At 51.2% G+C, this 26,042-nt stretch overlaps 1 protein-coding gene across 2 annotated transcripts; it reads left to right on the top strand.

The window, feature by feature from the left end:
• The first annotated feature begins 1,115 nt into the window (after window positions 1-1,115).
• LOC110483917 (mucosa-associated lymphoid tissue lymphoma translocation protein 1 homolog) lies at window positions 1,116-24,927 on the top strand. Of its 2 annotated transcripts, none has more exons than XM_021554170.2 (14): window positions 1,116-1,214; window positions 1,506-1,624; window positions 1,807-1,960; window positions 2,430-2,608; window positions 3,549-3,645; window positions 5,283-5,309; window positions 6,094-6,297; window positions 10,551-10,728; window positions 13,720-13,794; window positions 14,378-14,505; window positions 15,190-15,321; window positions 15,426-15,577; window positions 20,309-20,434; window positions 22,443-24,927. In XM_021554170.2, exons 1-14 carry the CDS (start codon window positions 1,205-1,207, stop codon window positions 22,857-22,859), a joined length of 1,998 nt encoding a protein of 665 aa, XP_021409845.2. In that variant the 5' UTR covers window positions 1,116-1,204; the 3' UTR covers window positions 22,860-24,927. The 2 variants fall into 2 exon arrangements, with proteins under 2 accessions (XP_021409845.2, XP_021409844.2); XM_021554169.2 differs by having other exon boundaries at window positions 5,280-5,309.
• The last annotated feature ends 1,115 nt before the right edge of the window (window positions 24,928-26,042 follow it).

The following is a 26,042-nucleotide window of genomic DNA, read 5'->3' as shown; positions in this document are numbered from 1 at the left end:
GGTGAGGACACCTGTGGGGATATGGGCGTCTCTACCCATCAGGGGGTGGAGGACAGTGTGGGGAGGAGAGGAGGACATCTGTGAGGAGACGGGCAAGTATACCTGTGAGGGGTGGAGAGGGCACTGTGGGGAGGAGGGAGGACACTCCTGGTGAGTAGTTGAGGTTACCAGTCAGAATGGGGGCAAGGATGCATGTGGCGAGGGGGCATGGATGACTGTGGGGATTGGGTGAGGTCACCAGTGGGCATAGGAGTGAAAACACCCGTAGGGAGGGGGTGAGGATATCTGTGGGATATAGACAAGTACACCTGTAACGAGTGGAGTGGGCATAGGGGTGAAAACACCCGTAGGGAGGGGGTGAGGATATCTGTGGGATATAGACAAGTACACCTGTAACGGGTGGAGTGGGGTGGTAGGCACGGGACGACGACACTACAGGGAGGAGGGAAAGACACCCGTGTGAATGAGGGTGAGGTCAGCAGTGGCGATGGGGAAGCCACCTGTAAGGGGTGTGGGAGGGGGGCGGTCACCATTGGGGGTGGGCGTGAGGACACCCCTGGGGAGGGGGAGAGGTCGCTCGTGGGCATGGAGGTGCGGGCATGGAGCCTCGGCATCCTGGCCAGGGGCGCGTCCTGCAGGGGCCCGTCGGAGCGGGCCAGACATGCGGGGCCGCTCCGTGCGGGGCCGGGCCATGCGGGGCCGGTCCATGCGGAGCCGGCCCGTGCCGTGCCGCTCCGTGCGGGGCCGGGCCATGCGGAGCCGGTCCGGTCCGGGCCATGCGGAGCCGGCCCGTGCCGTGCCGCTCCGTGCGGGGCCGGGCCATGCGGAGCCGGCCCGTGCCGTGCCGCTCCGTGCGGGGCCGGTCCATGCGGGGCCGGCCCGTGCCGTGCCGCTCCGTGCGGGGCCGCCGCGGCCCCGGCGCGTGGCGGCGCCGCCCCCGGTGGCGGCGGGCGCGGGGCGGGCCGGGAGCGCGGAAGTGCGGGGCCGCGGGGCCGGCGGCAGCCGAGTGCGGGCCCCGGCCCGGCGCCGCCGCCCGCAGCCCGCCATGGGCCGCCGCGCCGGCTGAGCGCTCCCTCGTCCGGGCCCGACCCGCCCCAGCGCCGCCGTCCCTCGCCGCAGGTGCCGCCGCCGCCTCCCGGGGACAGGAGCCGCCGCGGGGCCGGCCGGCGGCCGCCCGGGCCGGGGAGGAGCCGCCCGAGAAGCGATGCAGGAAGGTGAGTGGACACGGGGCAGAGTAACCGTGCCAGCCCCCGGGCACTTGCGAGAATATCCACAAGAGGCCCGTGTCATCCATCCACCTACCCATACTTACATCCGTCCTTCCATCCCATCCACCCACCCACCCACACACCCATCTCTCCATTCTCTGGCCACAAGAGCATCCCTGTTCTTCCAACTTCCCTTCTTGCTGGGATGTGTGTCCCTCTTGCAGCCCACCATGCCTGCCCGCTGGGTGAGAGTGAGTGTCTGCAATGTTCCCACCTCCACCTGCTGTTTCTCCACAGCCATTACCATAACCGAGCAGCCGGTCTCTGTCTCTGTCCCGGTGGGATACTCCTTCACGCTGCGGTGCCGAGCCCAGGGACATACCTCGCTGCAGTACCAGTGGTTTTGTCAGTACCAGGTAAGAACGGGGCGGCCCTGGGTATGGCACCAGTCTGGGTCCCTGCACACAGTGGGGGAGCTGAAGGAGGGGAGGAAACCAGGGGTTTCTGCTTTTGTTGCCCTTACAAGGGGCTTCCTATTGCCTTCTGCTGCCGGCAGTGAGGAGGGGATTGCTGCCCACTGCCTATGTTTTCCCTTTAGTCTGACTACTGCCTGGTTCCTGGAGCAACCAACCAAGACTTGCCCATCATTGCAGAGCAGACCCAGCTCTACACCTGCAGAGTCAATGACCTCCACAGGAATGCTGTCTTCTCCGACTGGGTGAAAGTAGAGGTCCATCAGTGTGTTGCCAGAGGTACAAGCTCGTCTTTTACCTTCTTAATGTATTATGGAGTCACAGAATGTTTTGGGTTGGAAGGGACCTTCAAGCTCATCTTGTTTCACTCCTTGCCATGGTCAGAGACACCTTTCACTAAACCATGTTGCTCCAAGCCCCGTCCACACGCACCTGCACCTCATGCTTGCCATGTGTTTCCCAGAGTTATTCTGGGTATTGGAACTGGAAGAACCTATCTGGCTACTTCAAAGTTGACCAAAAATGGGGTGTGGTTTTCCTTAGAATGTTGACTGTACCTTTGTCAGGAAAGGGCGAGGATCAGGTTTGGGAAGCCAGAGGCAGGGTTTGGTGTGGCATTTACCATCATAGGCATTGCTCCCAAGGGTTCCATGCTCCCCAAAGAGAAAGCTGCAGTAGTGAGGGTCGAAGATGGCATTGTTTGCTGTCCCTGTAGAGGGAGGACCAATTCTGTCTTGCTGCCTTGCAGGTCTGCCCCCTCGGCTGTGGCAAGGAGAACCAGTCATTGTCCTGAACCCCAGGGAGCAGCGGGTGGAGGTGGGGCAGCCGCTGCAGCTGCAGTGTGCTGCCATGGGGGTCCCAGCCCCCAGCTACCAGTGGTACCGCAATGGGAACCTGCTGGAGCAGCAGAAGAGAAAAAAGCTCTGGGTAAGGTTTTCTGGGGATAGTACAGGAGCTTTGGGTGCTGAGGTGGGTAATGGGAGAAGCTGATTGCAGAGTTATGAGAAAGCCCTCCACGTATCACCCTGCTGCTTTGCTGGCTGGCTGGATGACTCTGCGTGAAGGGGGAATATGTTTTATGGACTTCTTTCAGAGTTGTGGATATTCCTCTAAGAGGTAACCAATCCGTAGATGCGTCAAGGGCTCTCAGCACATCTCTTGTGCTCTTTTATGCAGAGACATAAGAACAGTTACTGTCTGTGTGTAGAGAGGACTGTGGATTGATGGAGCTGTGGGAATCCTGTCTGCCTGCTGGAGACCTATAAGGAAATGTGGTTGGTCCTGACAGAAGAGAGTCAGGGAGGCAGTGGAGGGGCTGGCTTTATTTTGTGTCTCTGGCTGAGTGCAAATCAGTGCTGTATTCTTGAATCAGGAAAGGAGATTTACTTCCAGGGCATCACATGAAAGGCAAAAGACAAGACATCCATCCTCTTCTCAGTAGTGGTTGATGGTATTACAGATGGTCTTAGATGGTTTTACATGGTGGCCTTAGATTGCAATTCTGATGGGAAAGTTCAGTCTGGGCACTAAGGAGAGGTTGTTTTTGGAGGTGGATGGTGCTGTGTTGGAGCCAGAAAGGCAGCAATGTACTTGCAGGTGTTCAGGGCTTGAATAGACAGACCTGTGGCCACCCTGACTCAGTGGTGGCTCTAGTCCCTCTCTGAGCAGGATCCTGGAGAACCACAGTCCTTGCCAGCTGGTACTGCTCTGGTTCTTGTCCCTGTTCTGATTCTTCGTGAGGTAAAGTCTCTGCAAACAGCAGGAAAAATACTTTTTATTCCATGAACACAGGTGCCTTTGACAGATCCTGGCATGGGGCTTCAGACTTCGACCATAAATAATGTGATTAAATTTTTGATCTGCCTAGATTGCCCACACCAAGGTCAGTGACTCCGGCACGTACCTCTGCTGTGCCTCCAACAGTCGTGGAGAGCATTGGACCAACGCCGTGGACGTTCACATCGGTGAGCAGACCCACCCCACATCCCTTTGCTGCATACCACTTTGTGTGAGACATAATTAGAGGGGACAGAGGAATTTGGTGCTCTCTAGAGGTGCTGAGCTGGTGAATGAGGACTGTGATAAACAGGATTCCTTGGTGCTGGGGCTCTGAGGGAGCAAAGGGAGCAGTGGCTGGAAAAGCCCCTAAATGCAGTGATGTGCTGTCTGTCAGGGATGCTGCTGGGCCCTGTGGTGGGTCAGACACCTGCTGTGTCAGGGCTCAGTGCTCTCAGCTGCTCTCTGCAGACCTGCCAAGACACCATGCCAAGGTGCTGCTTTCACAGTTCCAGGCCAAATCACAGCAGGTTCCTGTGGCCAAACTCATTTGCAGTCTCGCTGACGTGAAGGGATGTGCTCAGATACAGGGCTGGAGAGGATGGTGTTCATTTGGGAAGATTCAGATCCCATGGGCTGGCAGCTCAGGGCTGATGCTGTGTGAGTGATGGATCCCAGGGAGAGGATGTGTTCCCAGAGCCTCGGGCATGCTCCACTTCTGGCTGCTTTTGCCCTCTGCCTTTATCTTATGTGAGGCAGGAATAGCTCAGGCTGGCTTTGCTGGCTCTTTACTCCACCTAGAGATTTTTCTATGCCATAAGCTTCTTATCCTGCCTTTTATACTGGCTTTAAAATTTCTCCAAAGTGCAAATTGATCTTGTGCAGCCAGAGAGCACTCTGCTTGCCTCCTTACAGCTGGTGAAACAGATCCTGGGGGGAACAGACAGGACACCAGATTGGCTTGGGTTCAATGTATTAGTGCTGGGGAGCTTTTACATGCAACAGGTGCCTCTGTCAGAGGTAGAAAAGGATGTGTGGTTTTGTTCTGCAGCTTTTCAGGCATCTCTCATGCATCAGCAACATTGGTTCAGGGGCCAAATGTCTTCAAGACCCATGAGAATTGTGCAATTTATCCCTAATTTCTTCTTTTAGAGCATTTAGGGTTCTAGAATTTTCCGCTGGACTGGATTGTAAAATTTATTTCTGATTGAAATAGGAAAAGCTGGAGCTGTTGGCGTAGTAGTGATTTTAAAAGACTGGAGGTGCTCAGGCAGGAGAGCTTGTGGACCAAAGTGAGTGGCTTTTCTAAGCCAGAACTGCTAAAACAACAGGGAAAGGCAGAGCAGGGAGGTGAAAAACTCAGGGAATATTGTTGCAATCAAAAGCAAACAGGGCAGCTTCCTTTGCACTGAACATTTATGGGGAGAAACTCTTGTTTTGGAGCTTGTATTGACCTTGAGTCATTCTGTTTCCTTTACTTTTGCTGCATTGAGGTAGCAGGTGAGTCACATCAGATATGAGCTTCTTTCTCCATGTGACCCTCCTTCCTTGGTCTGCCACTTCTCCAGGCTTTGCTTCCCAACTGCTCAGGATGTCATGAATCAGTCTGGATTTCATAAATCCTCCTAACATCAGACCAGTGTCTTTAAGGTTAGCAGTCAGGCTATGAAGGAGTTGCCTGAGGAATGTTGCTTGTGCAGATGCTCTGTGTGTTTGTTCCAGCTGTGCATTGTCAGGGCTGTTGGAGCAGAATTCAGACCTGGCACTGGGTGCTAGGCCCAGGCTTACTGAACCCAGGTTTATAACTACCCTCTTTCTTTCTCAGGTACGTGTGGCTCTGGAAAGTTTTTTGGTGAGTACTGTCACCTTTTCTTCCTGAGCAATTACTCCCTTAATTAAAAGCCAGGCTCCAGGGTGGATGGGAGGACAAGGAATGGGAGTGCTTTTTCTGCAAAGACTGCTTCAAGCCTTTATGACCACATTGCTGCAGGTTCTGCACTTTTGGATTACAGCTGTACAGCATAAAATGAGTCCCATCCCCTGCCAAGCCCTGATCTTTTTCAGCAAGTGGAGTAAGATTATTCCTAATGAGTAACTGAGTCTTAAGTTCTATGCATGCCAAATTATTTTAAAAGTGTTCAAATGACAATTTATCCCTACTTGAAATACCTCCTCAGAGCAGAGCAAAGTTCCTCACTCCCACCACCACTGAACAACATAAATCCCATTTTTTTACAGTAGGAGGTGGGATTAAAATCAAAGCAGGAGCCATGGGTTTCTCTCCTTCAACCCCTTGAGGGAAAGGACCCCTCAGCCTGGCTCAGTGAATCCCCCTCCCACACACCACTGACATGCCAGACCCTAGGGCAGGTAGAGCAGAACCTTTGCATTCCTGGGGTTTTGGTTGTCAACTGAAAACTTTTCAAGCTCTTTTGTCAAAATGATAGTGTATTTTGTTGAAGTGTTAAGAAAGATGAGGGTTTTCTGGAGGGTGCTCCAGGCTTGCAGCAGCCTAGGGTCTACCCTTGTTGCCTAACTCTTTCCTCAGACTGCCCATATCCTCACTCCAGCAGCAGGAGGTGAGATCTTGCCTCCTGCTGAGCACTTACAGCTCTTTCACTTGCTGTTTGTTTCAGCTACAGGCAAAATAGCACTTTTGGTGGGCAACAACCGCTACCAGCACCACCCCAACCTGATGGCTCCCATGAGGGACGTGTTCGAGCTGAGGCGTCTTCTGGAGCATCTGGGCTTCCAGGTTGTCTCCCTGCTGGATCTGAACAAGGCTGAGATGGCAGCAGCAGTCAGTCAGTTCCTGCAGTTCCTGGGGAAGGGAGTCTATGGTAAGGCCGAGCCAGCTCAGCCACCTGCCCGTGCCGAGTCGGGATTGGGCAATTTTCTGAGCAGCTGTTGAATTAAAAGAGAAGAAACTGAACATTGCTGTCTCAAAGGAGACCTGCATTAGTACCAGGCTTGGCAGGAGCCCTTGGATAAGTGTAATTTAGTTTTGGCAGGTTATAGTCAGGCAAAGTTGGTGTTTCCCCAATGTGTGGCTCACCTCCAGTCCCAGCAGCATGGGCTCACACTGAGTTTTTGGGGAGCCAGTGCTTCCAGTAGTGAATGGGAAAGCTGGTTTTGATTTTTTTCTTGAATAAAAGAATTGAGGAAACTGACTGATTGCCCCCCCCCCCCCCCCCCCCCCCGCCGCCATGTGTGAGGAGGGGAGCTCCTTTTGGGTCCTGACTGCTGCATCTGGTCATGATTTCCTTGTTTCTCTTTCCTGAAGGTCTAATTTGGGCCCCTGACAACCCTTTTGCAGAAGAGCATTCCAGCTGCAGGTGGTTTTGAGGTTGGGCTTTGTGCTTAATTGTGCACTGTGCTCAGTAAGGAAGTGTTCCTCAGCCACAAACCCAATCAGCAGATCTTGTGGATCTTAAAGCAGGTGTTCAGATTTGGTGGTGAAAGTAGCATCTTTGAGGTCCCTGAGATTCTCACAGCATGATATCCTGAAAACACCTTGCAGGTGGCTTTGTTTGCTTCCAAGCCTCAGTGTGAGGCTTACATGCCCGCTGAGTGGCACCCAGGCAGTGAAAGTCAGCGTGGGCTGATTCCAGGCTGGCATTCAGCATGAGGTTGGGAGGTTGTGTAATGGATGGGGACCTGGCCACGAGGTAAATGCTGCACAACCACCTTGTTCTGGGAAGCACTGACTCACCTGGGGAGCTGAGCTGGTGAGAAGGGTCATCCATGCACAGTGCTCCATCTGAGCACATCACCTATGGCAGCATATTCCCACGGCTTCACCTGCAGCTTCCTTTTCTTGTTGCTCTCTGAAATCTCCTTGTATCCCAGGCTTTACCTCTGCCAGGCCAGAGTCATCCCAGCTGCCATTCTTACCCTCTATCCATGGCATATGAGGACCAAAAGGCATTTTATCCATGGCCCTTCCTAAGCACTGGAGAGAAAAGAATGGTTGGAAACAGCAAACCTTTCATACTGTCATGTCTTATTTAAACTTTAGAGCTTCTCTGCATTCGTGGCCTCTGATCCTTCCTGGCAAAATTGATTTTGTGTGCTGTCAGGAAAAACATCAACAGCTGAGTTGAGTGTTTGGGAGGCAATGCCTGCTTAGGTTGAGGTTTTCTTAACAGCTCTCCAAGGCTGAGTGGTGTGCTGTTCTTTGAAGACAGTGAGCCCCAGTGTGGGCTGGATCCAGCAGTGATTGAGTTCAGGATTTTTGCCGCATTCACTGGAATCTTAATGGAGTGGTGGGACGTTGGTCAGACTGAGTGCTCCAGTTGTGGTGGGACAGCAGCTCCAGGAACAGCTCAGGCAGCCTGTTAGAGCCCCCAGAGGTGCCTGTGACAGCCAGTCCTGTACACCCATGTGTGTGTTGGACATGCTCCTGTGGCATCCCGGCATCTGTGCTTGAGGAACCTGGAGGTGCCATCTCCTGTGTAGCAGCCAGCAGAGCTGAGCTCAGGAGAGCGTTGTGTAGACACACAGGAGGAGGAGAGGACTGACTGGTGAACATGAACCTCCATGGGCTGGTGCTGATTGCCCCTTGTTATATGGTCTATGTTGATGAGGGCAGTTGGGCTTTCTGGTCTCTGTACCTGTCCCTCCAGGAGCTGGAGGCTTTTGTGAGACTCTTCCACATCTCCAGCCCATGCCAGCACAGCTCCCAGGCCTGCATCCTGAAGTGTTCAAAAAACAAGTGGATGTGGCACTGCATGATATGGTTTAGTGGGCATGGGGAGGTTCAGTCCAAGGGTGGACTTGATGATCTCGGAGGTCTTTTCCAGCCCTAATGATTCTATGATCCAAAGGTTTGTCCAATTCACTGCATGGAGGTGGTGGATTATCGGGCTGCTTTTTCTCCAGATCTCATCTTAGAAAAGCTGCATAGAATTTTTGAAGGCCCCTGAAACATCCTCTAAGTGATCTAATTATTCCACCCTCAGGCAAGTGAGGAATCTCCGTGGATGTTATTTTGAGCATCCTAAAAAGTCCCAAATAAAAAAAAATTACACTGGAAATGCAACGCAAACAGAAAATTGTGAGTGGAATACTAAGAATACAGAGTGACGCCTTTATTCAGCCTCACGCTGACATTTCCTGCATTATAAGCAATGCTTGGAGCTTCCCCTTTTTAATTTGGTACTCAGAAATTTTTCTGTCATGAGCAATTCTGACTCATACAACATGGGAAGAACTCAGAATAAAACATCCCTTTCCTTCTCTGGGCAAACTGTTGATTTTCTTGTTCAGGAGAGATTCAGTCCGGGAGAGGTTGGAGAAGGTGCTCAGGTGATGTGAAACTCACCATTTTTCATTTGAACACGAGTCTTTGTGGTTTATATAGCATGGGGAGCACTTGGTGGTACATTCATGTACTCAACAAGACCTCAAAAGTCGGAGGATTTAAGGAGTGAATCATTCATTGTGGGCTTTCCTGTTAAATTTCATCTTTTTCCAAGCTTCAGTGATGCTGCCTCGTAACAGATGTCATCACTTCCCTTGCATGTACAGGCAGAAGGACAAAAGCCACCAGTGCTCAATTGCTCAAGGGGCCCAACCTGCATCTAATTTTTCTAGAAGGCTTCCTGTTTTATACTGTTTTCTAGTCTCAGGGGAGGGTTTTGTGGCTCTGATTCACAAGTTACGAAAGTTTAAAGCTTCTGCAAATCAGAGCCTGCTGTCTCTGGCTGGTGATCCACCAGAAGAGGAACCCAAATCTCATGGGCATCTATGAAAGTGGCCATTTGAGAAACTTTCCACTGTCCCCTGAGAATAGAAACCAGAGGTAACTTGAGGTCTTTTTGACTATGAGATCATGTTTTCCATGCTTTCAGCCCTTCAGCTCCTGCCCCTGTTACTGCGTCCATGCAGAGTCACACCAAAGTGATCATCCTGCCAGGTGCAGGGGCAGGAGCAGTGGAAGAAAAATAGAGGAGAGGTTACTCACTGAAGTGTGGGCTTTGGCAGTGAATCTGAGTGAGGAATTTCCCCTGCTGTTGCCTCTTAGCTACTTTTTCCCATTTCTGACCTCTCACTCTTCACTGTCCCCCAGTTGTAGTAACACAACTCTCTGTGTCACATCGCAGAGCTATTTTTAACCTATTTCAATTCCCCAAATTTCACCAACCAGCATCCCCAAGCAGTGGTATTGGTCCTGGGGAGGGGTAGCCAGCCACTCTGCAGCTTCCTTTTGAGAAGCTCCAGCCTGCCTGGGGATCCCTGTGCCAGCCCTGCACTGCACACGGGGTTGGAGAGGAGCCCCAGCTTAGGCCATGCCAGGTTCCCCAGTGCTGGCTTCCCACCTGGATGGCCCTGTGGTGCCATCTCTTGGGAATGCAGAAACCATTACTAAGTTTCATGTGCCTAAGAGTAAAACGCAAAATTCATGTAAGGTTTTGGGCTTCCCACGGCATCTTTGTGAATCTGACTCCTCTCCTGCCTACCAGGGCTGGTGCCTGGTTTGAGGTTGTTGAAGCACACGATCCTCATGTTCTGGACATCTGAAGAACTCATCTCTCTCTGTGTCTGATTTTTCATCAGTTTATAGGTGTGCGAATACAGGCAGACTTTTGAAATTGAGAATGTTTCCCATCACCTAATCAGTTGTTAGTCTCTCCAAAACTGGGAAACTGAGGAGCTTCTCATTTTAATGGCTGTTAATGTATTTTCCATCCTCATAAAATCCTTTTCTGTTGCCTTGTTCCTTCAGAGAGCTGAGGACTAACCAAAACATGGTACAATAGTGAAATGCAGCCTGGCAGGTGCTGAGCCTGGACGTTGTAGCACAGAGGGTTTGGAAGTGTGTAAACCCAGGGCTTTCAGGAGACAAATGGTGCAGGAATCCACAAGCACAGGAGAGCCTCTTGGGGCTGCTTCCAGCACTAATGAAGGGAATAAATTGGGAAAAAGTTGAAATTGTGAGGTCAATGTAGCTCCAGTTCCATAGGTGCTACTGGTCTAGGTTTGCCCTGCACCAGTGTCTTTCCAGGACAGGAGGTGGGACATGGCCATGGGGAGCTGGTTACAAACCTGCAGGTTGGTATCATGATTCATCCTCTCCTCTCCCTGTTCCCAGCTATATTCTACTATGCTGGGCATGGTTATGAACATCTGGGGAGGAACTACATGGTCCCTGTTGATGCTCCACAACCCTATGCCCCTGAGAACTGCATCAGCGTGCAGAGGATCCTCCAGAAGATGCAGCAGCAGCAGACAGCCCTGAACATCATCCTGCTGGACACCTGCAGGAAGTGGTAGGGGCCTCTTCTCCCTTCCCCACCTGGGCTGGGCATTTTGAGGGCTGGGGGAAGGGAGCCATCCTCAGCTGTGGGTTTGGACAGCCCCTATGGTGCTGCTGAGCCTCTGTCACAGGTTATTGATCTGTGCCATAAAATCAACCACATTGTCAGGTGCTGCAGGGTGTCCTGGGGGATGGGTCAATCATGTATTAGTGCAGAGAGCATCAGCCCTTGTCTGAGATCTGCTGGAGAGAAGGGGCTGGAGACCCTCCCTTGGTTTTTTGAGGTGAAGAAGCCTGGCAAATACAGGCAGGTTGCCTCAAGCCTGTGGATGGGTGGCTTTGCCTGGCATAAATTGTTGTCTTAAACTCAGCACAGGGTTTGTCTTTTGTGTTTCAAGCCTGACCCACCTAACCTGATCTAGCTGATTGTGTGCTCTCCTGGTCCATATTTCCCATGTGCTCAGGCTGGGAGTGTTCATTTCACCTCACTTCTCCTGGTTGCGTTCTTGTTAACATCTGTGAGAAGAGTGCAATGTGACAGGGAAAATATTTTAAGCCCTGCTACTTGTTTTTTGTTGGGCTTAAATCCTTCTGAAGTGGTCATGCTGTGAAGCTGCTGCTGCTGAGGTCAGGGATCAGCATTTTCCCACTTTCTGTGGAAAACCCATCATCCTCCCTTGGCCTGCAGACTTCTATTCTGCTGCAGGAAATTACTACCTGTCCAATTTCAGCAGAGGTGGGTGGACTATTGCAGTAGAAGCTGTCATTAGTTCATTTATTTCAGGCTCCTGAGGCAGATTTATAGGTCAGAGAGGACGTGGAGAGCAAATGTAGGAGTATCTCTCTCTTTGTGCTGTGGTTCCTGCACTAAGAATTGGAAAGACAACAGCGCTTTTGGTACCCGGAGAAAGCTGCCAGCCCCTGGAGAGATGATAAATTTTTGATGCCTTTTAGCTGCAGTGATGGGGCTGCTTGCTTTAAATAGCTTAAAGCTGGCTATGCTGGGACTTGTCCCACAGCTCTGGAGCAGGATCTTGATGTCCCTTGATGCTGCCCTGAGCCCCCCAGAGTGGAGCATCCCTTTCTCCCTTCCTGCTGGCTGCTGAGAGCAGAGTGTGTTGCTTCCCTGGCACACGTGGCAGTGCCTGGTTGCCCTCCCCAGTATGATCAGAGGCAGGGGATGGTTTGCAGCAAAGCAGGAGCACCTGGCTCTCATGGATACTCTTCTGGAGCTGGGCTGGAGCAGCTCTGGGCTGCTGCTGTGTTGGGGAGGCACTGTGGGGGCTGCACAGGGACCACCAGTGCAAGTGTTAACAATCTGTAAAACAGCTTTTGAGATGCTGTCTCCTTCCCTGGCATTGCCATTGGTTCCTTTGCTCAATGGAGTCTCCGTGGTGCTCTGGGAAGAGGATGCAGTGTGAGATCTGATGTTATATTTAGGCAAAGTTGTGCAGCTGGTTTTCTCTCTCCTTCCCTGAAGTTCACACCTCCTGTTTTCCACAGCAAGCACAGCACTTCATGCAGTGGGTGTTATCCCTGATCTTGTGGGGGCAGGAGCTCTCTCCTGAGCTCATTTTTTCTCGAGAAGCCACCATTTCAGCTCAGGAGAGCACCTGGATTTCATAGCTCTGTGTGTTAACCCCACTGTGTAAAGCAAGACTCCAGGGCCTCCTTTCCCAGCTCCCTCCTGGTCAGAGTGATGCTGCAGGTCTGTCAGCAGATCATGCATGAAGCTGTCTGTGCTAAGAGGGCGCTCACCCAGAGTTTCTCCTCACCCTATGTGCTGGCACCAGAAATGCCAGGGTGGTGAGAAACACATCTCCCTTTGCCAAGTGGGAGCAGATGCTCAGCCTTAGCAGGGGAGGAATCAGAGCACAGAGCCTGTGTGTAGCCTCATACATTTATATACTGATTTTGGGCGGATGTGATTGCCTTTTCCAGGAATTCCCTGATTTATCTAGGATCTGGAACCAAAGATTTCTGCATTAAATTAAGAGCAATTGAAGAGCAGATAAATCTCATTATTCAGACTTAGAAAGATGTTTCCTTTCTCATATTTTCTCTCTGTAGGACAACTTACACAAGCCAGTTGAATTCTGCCATTGAACATCTCCAGACTGTGCCACCAGCAGTAGGTGACATGCTGGCTGCTGGCCTTTCTGCTCTCCTTAGTGTGCCAGCTCCAGCCCCAGGAAACTGTGCTGGAGTTAATGCTGCCTCTGTGCCTGGTTCTTTTCACTGTGTGACTGGGAACAGCTCCAAGTCACTGGTGTGAGCTGGAGGCAGCCTGTCCCCACCCTGTCAGTCTGCCTGCAGTCAGATGGGCAAAGTTTAACTATTCAATGCAACCAAAATATCTTTTTTGTTGGAAATCAGATCCTGTCACCATGGATCTACCTGATTTTGGAAATAATAGGGGCTGTGCCCATTCAGCTGTATCTAGACTGAGGTGCCAGGACCAGTGTTGGGCTTTGAGACTTGTGTGTGTGTCCTGATCCAATCTCTCAGGGAGATCTGGGATGTGTCATCCATAGCCTGCTTTGGTTCCCTGAGGCAAAGGTGTGTGCATGGTCTGGAAGGGCCCCGTGGGGTGTCCCAGACCCCCAGCAAAGACAGCTGAGCCATAACCATGGTGCTGTGCACCTCTGACTTCTTGAGGGACAGTTGTCCATTGTATGTTCTCTGCACTGTGGTGCTGCCTGGAGTTGTTAAAACTCAGCCTCTGTGGGGAGGTGCACCCACAGCTCCAGGTTGTACCACAGCTTCAGGCTCAGGGCAAGGAGAGCTCACCACTGCAGAAAAGTCACAGCTGGACAGACCTACTCCTTTCCCTGTAGTTTGGGTTCTTGGTGGGATTCCCAGCTTTAGTCTCTCTGGTTATGTCTGAGGTGAGAGTTGATCCTACTGCCATCCCTAAGAGATGGACATGAGGAATGTGTGGGATTTGTCCCCTCCAGCTGACAAATGTCCTCAGCTCTGACTTGTGCCTTTGCCTCCTCTGCAGGTACAACCCAGGACGTGCCTTGTCCCAGGTGCAGCCACTGGAGCCCTGGGGAAACACAGTCTATGGCTATTCCACGTAAGTGACCCCACCATTCCCACAGCCTCTCATGGGGCCAGGCTGGCACAGCCCGGCTCCTCTCATCCTTTCATGCATGGAGGCTGGAGAGGCTTTCATTTCCCTCTGCCTCTCACCCTGCATCTGCTGGCTGTGCTGTCCAGGCACTTCTGTCCTCTCTGCTGCCATCAGCCTGTGCTTCAGTTGAAAGTTGTGCGTGAAGGTGACATCAGCTCCTGTCACCTGTTCTTCAGTGGATTCCCCAGGTGAATGTCCCATGAGCAGCTCACCTAAAGCTTCCTGAGATGCTGGGTGTTATTTACTGCTCCAGTGCCAGTTCCACTGGCTTTTCACCTTTGTCACCCACCTGGGCTGGCAAAGGAGACTGTGCTGTCCTATCCCATTCCCTTCCACTGCTTTTTCCTATCCTGTGGCCTGCCCATCCTTTCTGGGGCACAACCAAAGCGCTTTGTGTTATTCCTTGAGAAGCTCACTCTGACCCAGCCAATAGAGCCTGGATGGAGTTGGCCACCCCAGACTGACTTGGACTTCATGCCCAATGCAGAACTTCAAGGACTCTGAAGAAATATCCTTACTCTTGCAGGAGTGAAGATGCAGAGGCCTATGAATTGCAGGATGGGGAGTTCAGCTCTGGGATCTTCATGAAATACCTGAAGAAACACATTCTGCAAGAGAAGAAGGTCACACACATGCTGGAGGATGTGTTAGAAGGTAAGAGAAGCTAGAAACCACTCGCTTCAGTGGCAGGGGTGAGAAGAGACAGCAGAGACTGTGTGGCTCCACATCACTCCATCCCATCCCAACCCATCCCATATCCCACCCACTGTTCTTCCCTAAACTCTAAATTGCAGACTGTGTGCCGTGGGAGCTTTCAGTAGCCTCTGAGCAGGATGGAGATGAACTCAGGATCCTCATAAAACAGGAAAGCTGGGCAGGACAGAATGCACGTCAAACCAATATGATTAATGCAACATTCTCCCCTTTATTAGTGAGAAGATGGCAATTTTTATACACTTCCACATAGTTTACAGTTTACAAAGGCACTCTGATTGGCAAGCTAACATTGTTTACCTTTGCCTTAAGGTGGTCAGGCTTTTCACACTGCAGCTCTATTCTAATTCACACTCAGATAGCTCATTACTTTGTAGTTACCTTAATATAATTTCTAACTGCACCACAACTAATTTCTTGCTGCATCAAAGGCTCCTAGGCCCCACCATGGCCGCTTATCAGGAGCCTAGTCTGAGGGGTAGCTCAGTTCTCACTCCAGACATAAATCATGCCCTCTCTCTCTCAGAAATTCTGTAACATGGAGACATTCCTGTAGGGCCTGAAAGGCAGGGAGATCAATAAGGAGCCTGGAGTGATCCTTGTGCTTCCCACTCTTTCCCACAGACATTGGCCGTGATCCCCTGGTCACTGGGAAGCAGGTGATGGAGATCAGGCACACTCTGAAGGAAGCCCGGGCTCTGACGGACCCCGTCTGTCCCTCAGGAGCGGCCGCTGAGCTCTGGGGACACGGCCAAGGTGAGCCATGCTGGGGGTGCCTGTGGCCCTCAGGGACTCCGCTGTGCAGGGAGGTGTTGACAGGAGCCTCGGAGGAGCTGATGGTGCTGGAATTTCCCTTGCAGAGCTGCCGAGCAGAGCGGTGACCTTCCCGTGTGGGGCGCGGGTGAAGCTCCGCTTCCTCCGGCTCTTCTCCAACCTGATGTTCGTGTGTGCCCAGCCGCAGCCCCCCCTGGCCCATGTCACCGACCCCCAGCTCCTGCTCCGCCAGCTCGCCGTGAGTGCTCTGCCCGGCCCTCCCTGGGCTGCTTTCCCCGGGTCACAGCTGGGGAGGGTGGTTGGGCTGAGTCCTGAAGGCTGGGAACTGCCTGTCCCAGGTGGAAAAGGATCCCCTCCTCTGCATACACCTCTTTGAGGCTCCTTCCACATCTCGGTGGATTCCCTGCCTTGCTTCTTGAGCATCACAAATAAAAATTGTCAGCAGTTTGATGCCTTTAACCAGTTATCTCTCAGATTGATTTCTGGCCTGCCTGATTAAATTATTGCATTTAATCTGATTGAGGCCAAAGCTATTCTGTTTTCAGTGTTAGCAAGTAGGTCTGGCTTTTTGACTTCTTTAGCCTGCTTTGCTAATATATCTTAATGCAACAATATATTCCTTCCCAGTTGAGCTTCCTTGAACACTTTCTCAAACCTTTCTCCCAGACCATGTGCCCAATGTGGGCTTTACTGATGGTCTCCATGCCACTTGTACAGATTTAATTTGCTGCTCCTTTCTGTAACTATCATCTCCCTTGTTTTCTGTAGTCCTCCTCCCGAAGCGTAGCTCATTTCTGGTGGATTTTTTGGCTCTTGTTTCTCGTGGAGGGACACTGCTCCTCAGCACATTGGGGTCACTGATGCAGCGTGGTGTATCCAGGAGGTTTGGAGCCTGATCCTGCCCATTCCTAAGCTCCAGCATAATTTCCCCTTGTGAGCATCATGCATGTGAATTGTGTCTGTGTGTGTGAGCATATATTTGTGTGCTTTGCCCCACATCAGTTACTGGGGGGAAGGGAGACCCAGCTGCCTGCTCCTGCCTCTGGAGCTGTCTCAAGAGGGATCAGGGGGACAAAAGGGGGCACCAGTACAGCCAGATCCCTCTCGTTGTCCTTGTCCATGGTGGAGCTGGCTCCAGTGAGCTCCAGTGCTGTCTGCAGAGGCAGCAGCATGTCCTTCCATGACTGTCACCTGCCCCACCTCAGACATGACAGCAGCCACCACACCCCTATGGGATCCCTGAGATGCCCATGGGGGGCACTGGGCTCCCTCTAGGATCCTGCCAGCACTTTTGGGGGATGCTGAGGGCTGCTGGGGGCTCCCCTAAACCCCACGTGCGAGGCTGAGCTGCAGGAGCTGGAGGCTGAAGGCCAACAACACCAAGCTGAATGTGAGGTTGTAAGCCCTGGGGAATGATCCCAGAGAGCTGTTTCATTGAGGAAGTGGAGAGTGTAGGAAATGGGAGTTTTTCTACCATTTGCCATGTTCTGGTTATCAAAGGGACTTAATTGGGCTTGATGTGGGCTTGCCAGGAATAATTACAATGGAATTTTCTAGCATTGATCCATTTTCTCTAGTTGTCCCATATTCCCTCCCATCCTGTGTCTTGCCTGACTTCTATTTTTACCTGACAAGCACTGTCTTTAGAGGGAGTGGCTGCTCTAGCATATGATCCAAGACATTCTCATTTTTTTTTCCTCTGTACTGTTTAAATCCTTACTTTTTAAAAACCCTTATGTTGGATCTCCTTGTTTTCCAGACACTTGATCTGGAGATGTTTGACATAATGGGCTTGCCAGTCAACCTTCCCCCAATTTATTTAGAATATCCCTGGTTTTGGGCCAGCTAAAACATGGTCTTTCTGAGTTCTGGAAAAAAGCCAGTGTCACTCCTGCCTTCCAGGAGGACAAGAATGAAGATTTTGGGAGCTACAGGAGGGTCAGCCACACTGTGATCTCTGAGAAGGTGACAGAGCCAATAATCCCCAAACACAAAAAGGACAAGGACGTGACTGGGACAGTTAAAATAGATTGCAAAGGGCCTCCATGCCTGATAACCTGATGCTTTCTGCATCAAAGTGACGAGCTCAGGGGACAAGGTGAGGGCAGTGGGTATTGTTTATCCTCCATCTATGTCCAATTATGACTCCTCAACGTAAGAGAGACATGGACATACTGGAGAGACCCTGGCAAAGGATCATGGAGATGATGAAGTGGTTGCAGCACATGTCCTGTAAGGAACAGCTGAGAGAGCCGGGGCTCTTCATCCTGTGGAAGAGCAGAGTCGGGAAGGGCTCATCCAGGTCTGCAAATACCTGCAGGGAGGGTGCAAAGAGGAAGGAGCCAGGTTCTTCCCAGTGGTGCCCAGTGCCAGGACTGGAGGCCATGGGCACACACTGATGGACAGGAATTTCCACTTAAAACTAAGAGAAAACTCTCCTTGGAGGGTGATTGAGTATGTTTGGGCTTTTTGGAAAATCAGGGCTGTGGGATTAGGTTTTATTTTCACTGATGTGCTTATTAAATACACAGATCCCATAACACCAAGTGTCTCTGCAATGTGCTACAAAGCAGATTTTTGAAGGATTTGGATAACTGAAGGTACAATTTGAGGCCAAGGCTGTTATTCAGCAGATGCAAGTTCCTGCCCGTGAGCAAGAATAAAAGGTAGCGTCAGCATGGGATGGGCAGTGAGTGGAGAACTAGTTCTGGTCAGAGCCCAAATCAGATGAGGCAACAAAATTGGGGCACAAACCCATGGCAAGGTTGCAAAGTAGGGCTCTGTGAGATCCTGCCTGGCTCTCCTGGCTGTTGCTGGAACGGTGGGTCCAGTTTCGGGTCCATGCTTCATGGAAAAAAAGTGTGCCAACTAAAACACAGACAAAGTAATGAAATGAAGGAGCAAGGCAATTGTAGTTTAGGCAAGAAAGAAAAGCAAAAATGTTAATTTTATGGGGCCTTGAAATCTACAAAAAGTTGTTTCCAACGTGGAAGTAAGTCATGGTTTGTATAGCAGAGAGGAAGTTCCAAAGTGGAGATGACATTCTCCCTAATCCCTGATCTAACCCTACCCCTGCAGTGGGAAGCCATTCCCCTCTTGTCCTGTCACTCCAGGCTCTTCTCCAAAGTTCTTCTCCAGCTCCTGGAGCCCCTTTATTCTCTGGCAGGGGCTCTGAGGTCTTCTGGAACCTTCTCTTCTTCAGGTGAGCACCCCCAGCTCTCCCAGCCTGGCTCCAGAGCAGAGGGGCTCCACCCTCAGAGCATCTCCCTGGCCTCCTCTGGGCTCTGTCCAGCAGCTCCACGTCCTTCTGCTGCTGGACCCCAGGGCTGAGGCAGCTCTGCAGGTCAGAGCATGTGCTGGAGGATGGAGCTGGCTGGACACAGCAGGGCTACACCCTCCTTTGTGCAGCCATGCTGCCAAAGCCCTGGCAGCAGCATCTGGCTGATCTGCTTCCTGCCTCTTTGCTCTCCATTCTCGGGCCTGATCTTCCCCAAGCTCCCTCCAGTTTATCTTTCCTGTAATGAGCTGCCAAGTGCGGAGATGGATTTGGCTTTCTCTTGCACTGAGATAAATGGTGTTTCCTCAGCCTTCAGTGACCTCCAGTGACCTCCTGTTCCACCAGCCTTGCATGCAGGGGTGATCCTGATGCCTGCAGATCCTGGCCAGCATTTGGAATCCAATGCTTTTCCTTATACTCTCCTGGCCAGAACCAAACCCAAGCTTTGGCTGCTTCCAGGCAGCAGTTCAGGGAAGGCCAGGAGGATTTCCTAGAGCTTCTCCAACTTCTACCTCCCCAAATATCCTAACAGCCTCCTTCACCAGCATGCCCAGTGCAACTTCTGCTAAGGATCACACTGGGACGGTTGCCAGAACTAGATGACAGAGGGAAGCCTTCTGGAAGGGGCTGTTAGTCTGTGGTCTGACAGACCTATTCTGGAAGGTTCAAATCCAAGGCAAGAAGGACTTGGTCACAGTTCCAAGGCTGCCAGAGCTCCAGGAGCACTTGGACAATGCTCTGAGGCACAGGGTGGGATTGTTGGGGTGTCTGTGCAAGGCCAGGAGTTGTATGCAATGACCCTTGTGGGTTCCTTCCAACTCAGGATATTCCATGATCTATGATTTCATAAGGCCTTTGTTCCCTTGTTTCTTCCTGGGGTGTTAGTGGCTCCACAATTCAATCGGTACTGAAGAGGATCTCATAGATGGTGCTGTTTTGGTTCAATGTGAGTAACTTGGTAAGAATTGGCAGTTCTGTAGATGGTGGGGGCCTAAATCAGCACTCAGAACAACTCAGAACTTCCAGCTGTGCCTTTGGAAAACTTGCTCCCTCCATGACACACTGCTGGCACTACAGTGGTTGTGATACCAGCTGGTGCTACCTCCTGCTCTGCTGCAAATCCCAGTGTACCCCATTTTTCACAGTAAGATGTACTCAGGTGTAAGTGCAGTTTGTGGTGGTTGGGAGTGGGGCTGCAGCTCATCCCCAGTGGGTGCAGCTGTGAGAAGCAGCTGAGCAGCACTGACAGCAATGAGCCATGGAGTGCCCAGGGGCACTGCCCAGCCACCAAAGGGAACAGAGGGCACACAGGGGCACTGCATCAACATGAGGGGCATGAAAGGCTGGGCTGAGGAACAAGGAGGGCAGGTGCTTGCAGCCTTCTGAAGTGGTGTTACTGTGCATGGGGTGAAGCTTTCTGGAATTGTATGGTGATGCTCTGTGTATTGTGGCCATCTGGACTGTGACATATGCTGAGTCACTCAGGGTCTTCTCACTGATACGCACAAGGCAAGTGTGTAGAACCTCTGCATTCCTGTTGCTTTCTGTAGTACTTCCATCAGGATACTCAGCATTTCCACCAGACAATATGTTAATCAAAGCCCTGAGCACATGTTTGATGGGCAGTTGTGCCTCAATGCTTCATGCTGATGCTGAAATTTCCTTGCATTTCCCCTTGTTTTCCTGACCCAGGAGACAGATGATGTGGCCATCCAGAGGGAAAGCTGTCTGGACCACGTGGAGACTCTGCTGGCCTCTGTGTACAAGCGGGAGGAGCTGGACTGTGTCTTCCAGCTCTGTGCACTGCAGAAAATTCAGGTAGAGAATAGCCAGGTGCAAATTTCCCCAGCTCTGCACTCTCACAGAACTGGTGTCCCCATGTGCATGGCTGGAGCTGGATGTGCCTCTCTGACCACGTGTCAGTGTCCAAATAGGAGCTTGTTGATCTTCAAGGCACAAAAACCACCCTCTTTTAGAGAATCACAGATTGGTTTGGGTTAGGGGAGACCTTAAAACTCATCTCATTCCACCTCCTGCCGTGGGCAGGGACACCTTCCACTAAACCAGGTTGCTGCAAATTCTGTCCAACCTGGCCTGGGACACTTCCAGGGATGGGGAAACCACAGCTGCTCTGGGCAACTTGTGCCAGGGCCTCACCACCCTCACAGGGAAGAATTGCTTCCCAATATCTGATCTAAATCTGTACTCTGGCAGTGGGAAGCCATTCCCCCTTGTCTTGTCACTCCATGCACTTGACCCAAGTTCCTCTCCAGCTTTCTTGGAGCCCCTTCCAGTGCCTGAAGGCCAAGTCATCTTGGATCCTTCTCTTTTCCAGGCTGGATGCACCCAGCTCTCCCAGCATGTTTCCATAGGAGAGCACTGTCCTTTCACCTCAACTTTTTCACCTGAGCAAAATCTTTCTGATTTACAATCAGGCTGCAGAACCCAACTGTGGATAATCTTTGCTTTTATGTTATCTGTTCTGCCTGACTTTCCTATCAAAGTTGACCCACAGCAGCCTCTGCTGAGAGCAGAGAGGCATGACCAGTCATGGATTGTTCTATTTTTCTCTGCTGCCTGGCCAGGAGGCTGCTCTTTGCCCCATTAATCATGGGGAGGTCAGACCTGCCCAATTATTTCAGGTGGAGGAATGTCTCACTAGGCTGTGTGCTTGCCTGAGAGATGAGTTCATGGGCTGGCCAGGATTTCCAGTCATCAGAATAACACTGCCAAGCCTGATCCAAGCTGTGCCTCTTTGGCAGACTTCAAAACACCCTCAAACTATTTAAAGACCATGAGAGAAGCAGAAGTGCTTGTCTCCTGGCTTGTTTATCCTCAAACAGCAGTATGCACCTTGTTCATTCTTGGATTTTTATTCCTCCCCTAGCACACAGCCAGTGGATCTTACACCAAGTGCTGCTCTGAAGCTGCTGCCTGGATCTGCCTACAGCAAGTTCTGCTTGCTCTGTATGTGATGTGCTTCAGCATATGGCAGTGCTTTCAGTTCTTGATTGTTCCTGGAGCTCTTTTCTGAACCTTTCCCTGTTGTTCTGCATTGCTTTTAAGTGCAGACAGGAGACCTGGACCAGGCATTGCCTGCCAGAATTTTCTTGTTCCTTTATATATCTCTCTGCTCTTTACAGGTGTTTCAGGCACAGTGCCGTGCTGGGGGTCTGTTTTCTGGGGTTTGACTGCCATGAATGTGGTTATTCTCTTATTTCTTAATCTTTTATAAAACTCTAAAATAGTCTAGGGTGTGAGTAGATCCCTATGGAGCACTGCTGGTTAAAGCTGTTGGCTTTTACAGTGTGAGGTGTGTTTTAGTTCATAGAATCCCAGAATGGTTTGGGCTGGAAGGGACCTTAAAGCTCATCTCCTTCCACCCCCTGCCATGGGCAGGGACACCTTCCACTAGATCAGGGTGCTCCAAGCCCCATCCAAGCTGGCCTTGCACACTGTAAGTGGTTCATGCTTTCCTGTCCCACGTGCATTGGTCTTGGCCGTGGTGCAGCTCCTGTGCCCACATCCCTGGGGTGATGCTCGCAGTGGCAATTCCCTGATGGAGCTGATGAGATTCCCACATAGCCTGATTTCAGCAGAGGTCCTGAAATCCAAAATCCACGGGTGAGGCCTGCAGGTGTAGTGAGCTCTATGAGTATGTACAGCCCATTTTCTCTGGCAGTAGTGTTGCTCCATCATGCCACAGCATGGGGCTGTGAGCCTGCACAGCAGCCAGCCGAGGCTCCTTCCTGGCGGCAGCAGAGCAAAGCTCTGCTTCCAATCCAATTCTCCCATTCACTTTGTGTTCTTTGTTCTCCCCTTCCAGACAGATGTGGTCCTGCAGTTGGATTTGCATTACACCCAGCCCGGCACAAAACAGAGGACTTGTGAAAGCCTGCAAACGACTCTGCAGAAATCCCTGCTGAGGCAGTTTTTCAGCCAGAGGGACAACTGGCAGCGAGCTCCTGCCCGCACAGGCAGCGTGTGCCCGCAGGACGTGCTGGGGCTGGGCACTGACCCAAAGGGCTCCCTGGGCACTGACCCCAAGGGCTCCCCGGGCACTGACCCCAAGGGCTCCCTGGGCACTGACCCCAAGGCCTCCCTGGGCACGGGCTCTGGCCGCAGCTTGCCCAGCAGCAGCCCCTCCAACTTCAGCAGCGAGCCCGAGGAGAACGACGAGAGCGACCTGGGCGAGCTCTGCTTGGCACTGAATCAGACTGGCCTGGGGCAGGACAGGCCCTGAGCCTCAGCCTGGGGAGCTGCTCTTTTCACTGAGGCCTTGATTTGAGTGCTAAATCTGGCAGAATCCATCAGCTGCTTCCCAGCCTTGGCATCGCCCTGTCTGAATGAGGCCAAGGCTGCTTTTTTGGAAAGGTTTCTCCTATCTGCGCTCTGTGGTGTGCAGGGCCTCAGTTCCCACTGGGAATATTCCCAGTCCCATGGGAGCGTTGGGATCAGTGGGGAGTCATTGTGGTGTCTGGCAGGGGACACAGCCACCCACCAGTCATAACACTGCCAGGCAGAAGTGGTGTTGCTGCCAGGCAAGGGCACAGGCTGGTGTTTTTTGCCTGAAAACAAATGTTGCTGCATTGAGTGTGATGAGAAGCCACAAACACTACAGACCCCTCTGGCTCAAATCCCAGCTATGACTTGCTGGATCTCCCCAACCTGTGCAAGGGACACAGGGCTGCCCCAAGGGAACCATGTGAAACAGTCTGGGGTCCCAGTGTGGTTTCCTTGCCATGCCTGTGTCAAGGCAGGTGTTAAGTTATGCATTTATGTAATTCTGAAGCATGTATTTATAATGGAGAGTGGGGGGGGGGGGGGGCAGTAGCTGGCCACGAAAAGGAAGGTCAGATGTTCCATCCAGTGTTTGTTTACATTGGAGGCTGGTGTTGCACTGGACCAGGAATAGTGTCCAGGCAGGTGCAGACACCTGCCCCTTCCAGCATGGTACAGAGGCATTAGAGGGTGTTCAGCCCTCTGCAGTTCTGAGTTCTTCTCAGGTGCAGAATATCCTATGGGAGAGATGGAATGTACCAGGATTGAGAAAGGATAACCTCAGGAAAGGTTTTATTAGTGTAAATTGTTTTGTCTGTGTGCTGTGGGTGACCCCAGGCACTCTGTGGAGAGGCACAGGTGGGCAGGGCCCAAAGGACAGCCTGGGTGGGCACAGGCCCCTCCCTGACTGTTTCCCTAATAAATGTTTGATAAAGATTGTTCAGTAAGGGCCAGTGACCCTGGGGAAGTGTGGGGTCTCATCTTTGGTGGAAGGTTCACTTTGGAGTTCAGAAGCTGCCAATGACCTGATCCAGCTGGCTGAGGGCTGGACCAGAGACCACTGGAGATCCCTGCTGGCTGCTGTGGCTCTGTGCAAGAAAGAGGTTGGAGGGCAGAACTTCTTGAGAGGTCAAGGGCAGCAGGGTGGGAAGAATGCCTGTGCTCTGTCTTGCTTTAAAAGAGGGTTGGAGGCAGAACTTTCTCAGTTTGGCTCTCCTTCAGTGATGATACATCCCTGTCTGTGGTGTCAGTTGCAGCATAGAAAAATCTGAAATGTTGCTTCCAGATAAACCATTCTACAAGTACTGGAAACCTGTCCAAAGAGAACAGAGGAGGCTTTTATTCTTCTCACAGTGAGTAGAGCCAAGGGAAAGAAGAGGGGCCCCAGCTGGCTGCAGACTAGAAAGTCTCCTAGGAAAAAAAAAAATCTAAAGCTCAAAAAAAAAAATAATAGATTCAGGGGATGTATTTTAAATAAGATGGCCTGATAGAGAAGCTAAATGAGAAAATAATAAACTTATTTCAGGATGAACCAAAGATCAACTCAACACCAGCAGGCACTGGGGACAGGTCAGTGGGAATGGCTCAGCAGGCATTTGGGAGAAGCTGGGGCTCTTGTTGCCTCTGAGGATTAATCACACCCTCCTGTGCTGTTGAGGCACTGAGGCATGGCTTGTTCCTGGCTCACATTATCATGCCAAGTGTCATCTAATGTGAATGTTTATCTCATTCAAAGTAAGGCTGTTTATTTTTTCTGAATAAAACACTATTGGGTGTTTTTAATGCACGATGCTTCACGTGGCTCTGAGTTAACTGTGTTTATTTTCCCTCTAATTGCCAGGGTGTAACTTAATATTGATCTGCTGGGGTTTCATGCTTCCAGCCTGAGCTTCTAGGCTCTTCTGGGTGAGCATTCTTTTTTTAGGCAACTAAAAATACTGAAGTTTGGATTTAGAAGGTGGATCAAGTGACTAACTAGGATGAAATTATGTCAGGTGAAATGTGTAGATTAAAAAAAAGTCTTAATTTGCTGTGATTTGTTCCATCTGCTTTGTAAGTGTGGCTCTTGGGTGCCTTAGGTGGTCTCCTGTGTTGGTGCCAAGCACAGTGCTTGTCCCTGTCATCAGTTCTGCTCTTCCAAGGAGACCCTGGAGCCAAGCCCGGGGGAACCACCACATTCCCATGGTGGTTCATTCCCTGAGATGATGGTTTGTCACGTCTGGGAGCTTGCTGAATTGCAAAGGTGGACTTTGTGTCCTGGACCTCAGCTGGAGTCATTGTAGGAGGGGATGGAACTATGGATCCTTCATCTCCATCTTAACATGTGAAATCCAAACTCCCTCATGGTGGTTAAACTGTTTAGTGCCAGTACATTTTCCTGAGAATCTGTGTTTCCATCTCCCAGCATCCAGGACACACAAGGCATCCCAAGATTCCCACGTGTCCCTTAGTCACATCCTTTCTGATCTGCCCCTTGGGCTCCACAGCCCCTGGGGCCAGCTGGGAGGCTGGGAAGGGAGGAGGGCTCAGGCAGCAGCACACAAAGCAGGATCAAGACATCAGCTCCCGTTTACATTCCCTTTCTGCCTCCTTTCCTTCCACAGCCTTTGCCCTCCACTTCCTGTTTCTGGGCCAGTCTGTGCCCAGAGGCTACAAACAGCACTTTTGTATTTTTGTAGGTAATACAGGTGCTTTCATTCACCCGAGTCTTTAAAAAGCACCAAGTAAACTGAAGCTTTAAAACAATATATGATGAAAATAGCAGCCCCTAAATATTCAATAGTTTTATTTTTAGATAGATGCCCTTCTTTTACTCTCTGCTAGGGCAGATGTGTTGAAGGGAAGGACTTTGGACAACAGTCTGATGTGTTTTTCTGCTACAGAATTAATTTGGGATGCAGTTCTCCACTCATTTGCTGAGGTTTGGCAGTTCCTGACAAAACAAGGCAAGTGTACCCGAGAAGCAGTGAAAATCAGGGAAATCAGGGAATCTTGGAAATACCATTTCAGTCTGTTACTGGAAAGTCCTGGGGCCAAGTGCAGTCAAGAGGGGTGTCACACGTGCACTGGCAGATCCACTCCAGCCTGACACCCTTCTGTTGGCAGCAGATTCCTGAAGTTTTTTTTCAATTGGCATTTTTGTGAT

This window comes from Lonchura striata, chromosome 11 (genome assembly GCF_046129695.1).
Source record: "Lonchura striata isolate bLonStr1 chromosome 11, bLonStr1.mat, whole genome shotgun sequence".
Taxonomy (NCBI): Eukaryota; Metazoa; Chordata; class Aves; order Passeriformes; family Estrildidae; genus Lonchura; species Lonchura striata.
This window is presented reverse-complemented; position numbering and strand designations above follow the sequence as displayed.

Bases quoted from the DNA above. Each gene is read 5' to 3' on its own strand.
- LOC110483917 (XM_021554169.2), top strand. The intron at 1,961-2,429 runs GTACAAGCTCGT...GCTGCCTTGCAG, and splicing joins CCATCAGTGTGTTGCCAGAG to GTCTGCCCCCTCGGCTGTGG. The intron at 3,646-5,279 runs GTGAGCAGACCC...CTCTTTCTTTCT, and splicing joins CGCCGTGGACGTTCACATCG to CAGGTACGTGTGGCTCTGGA.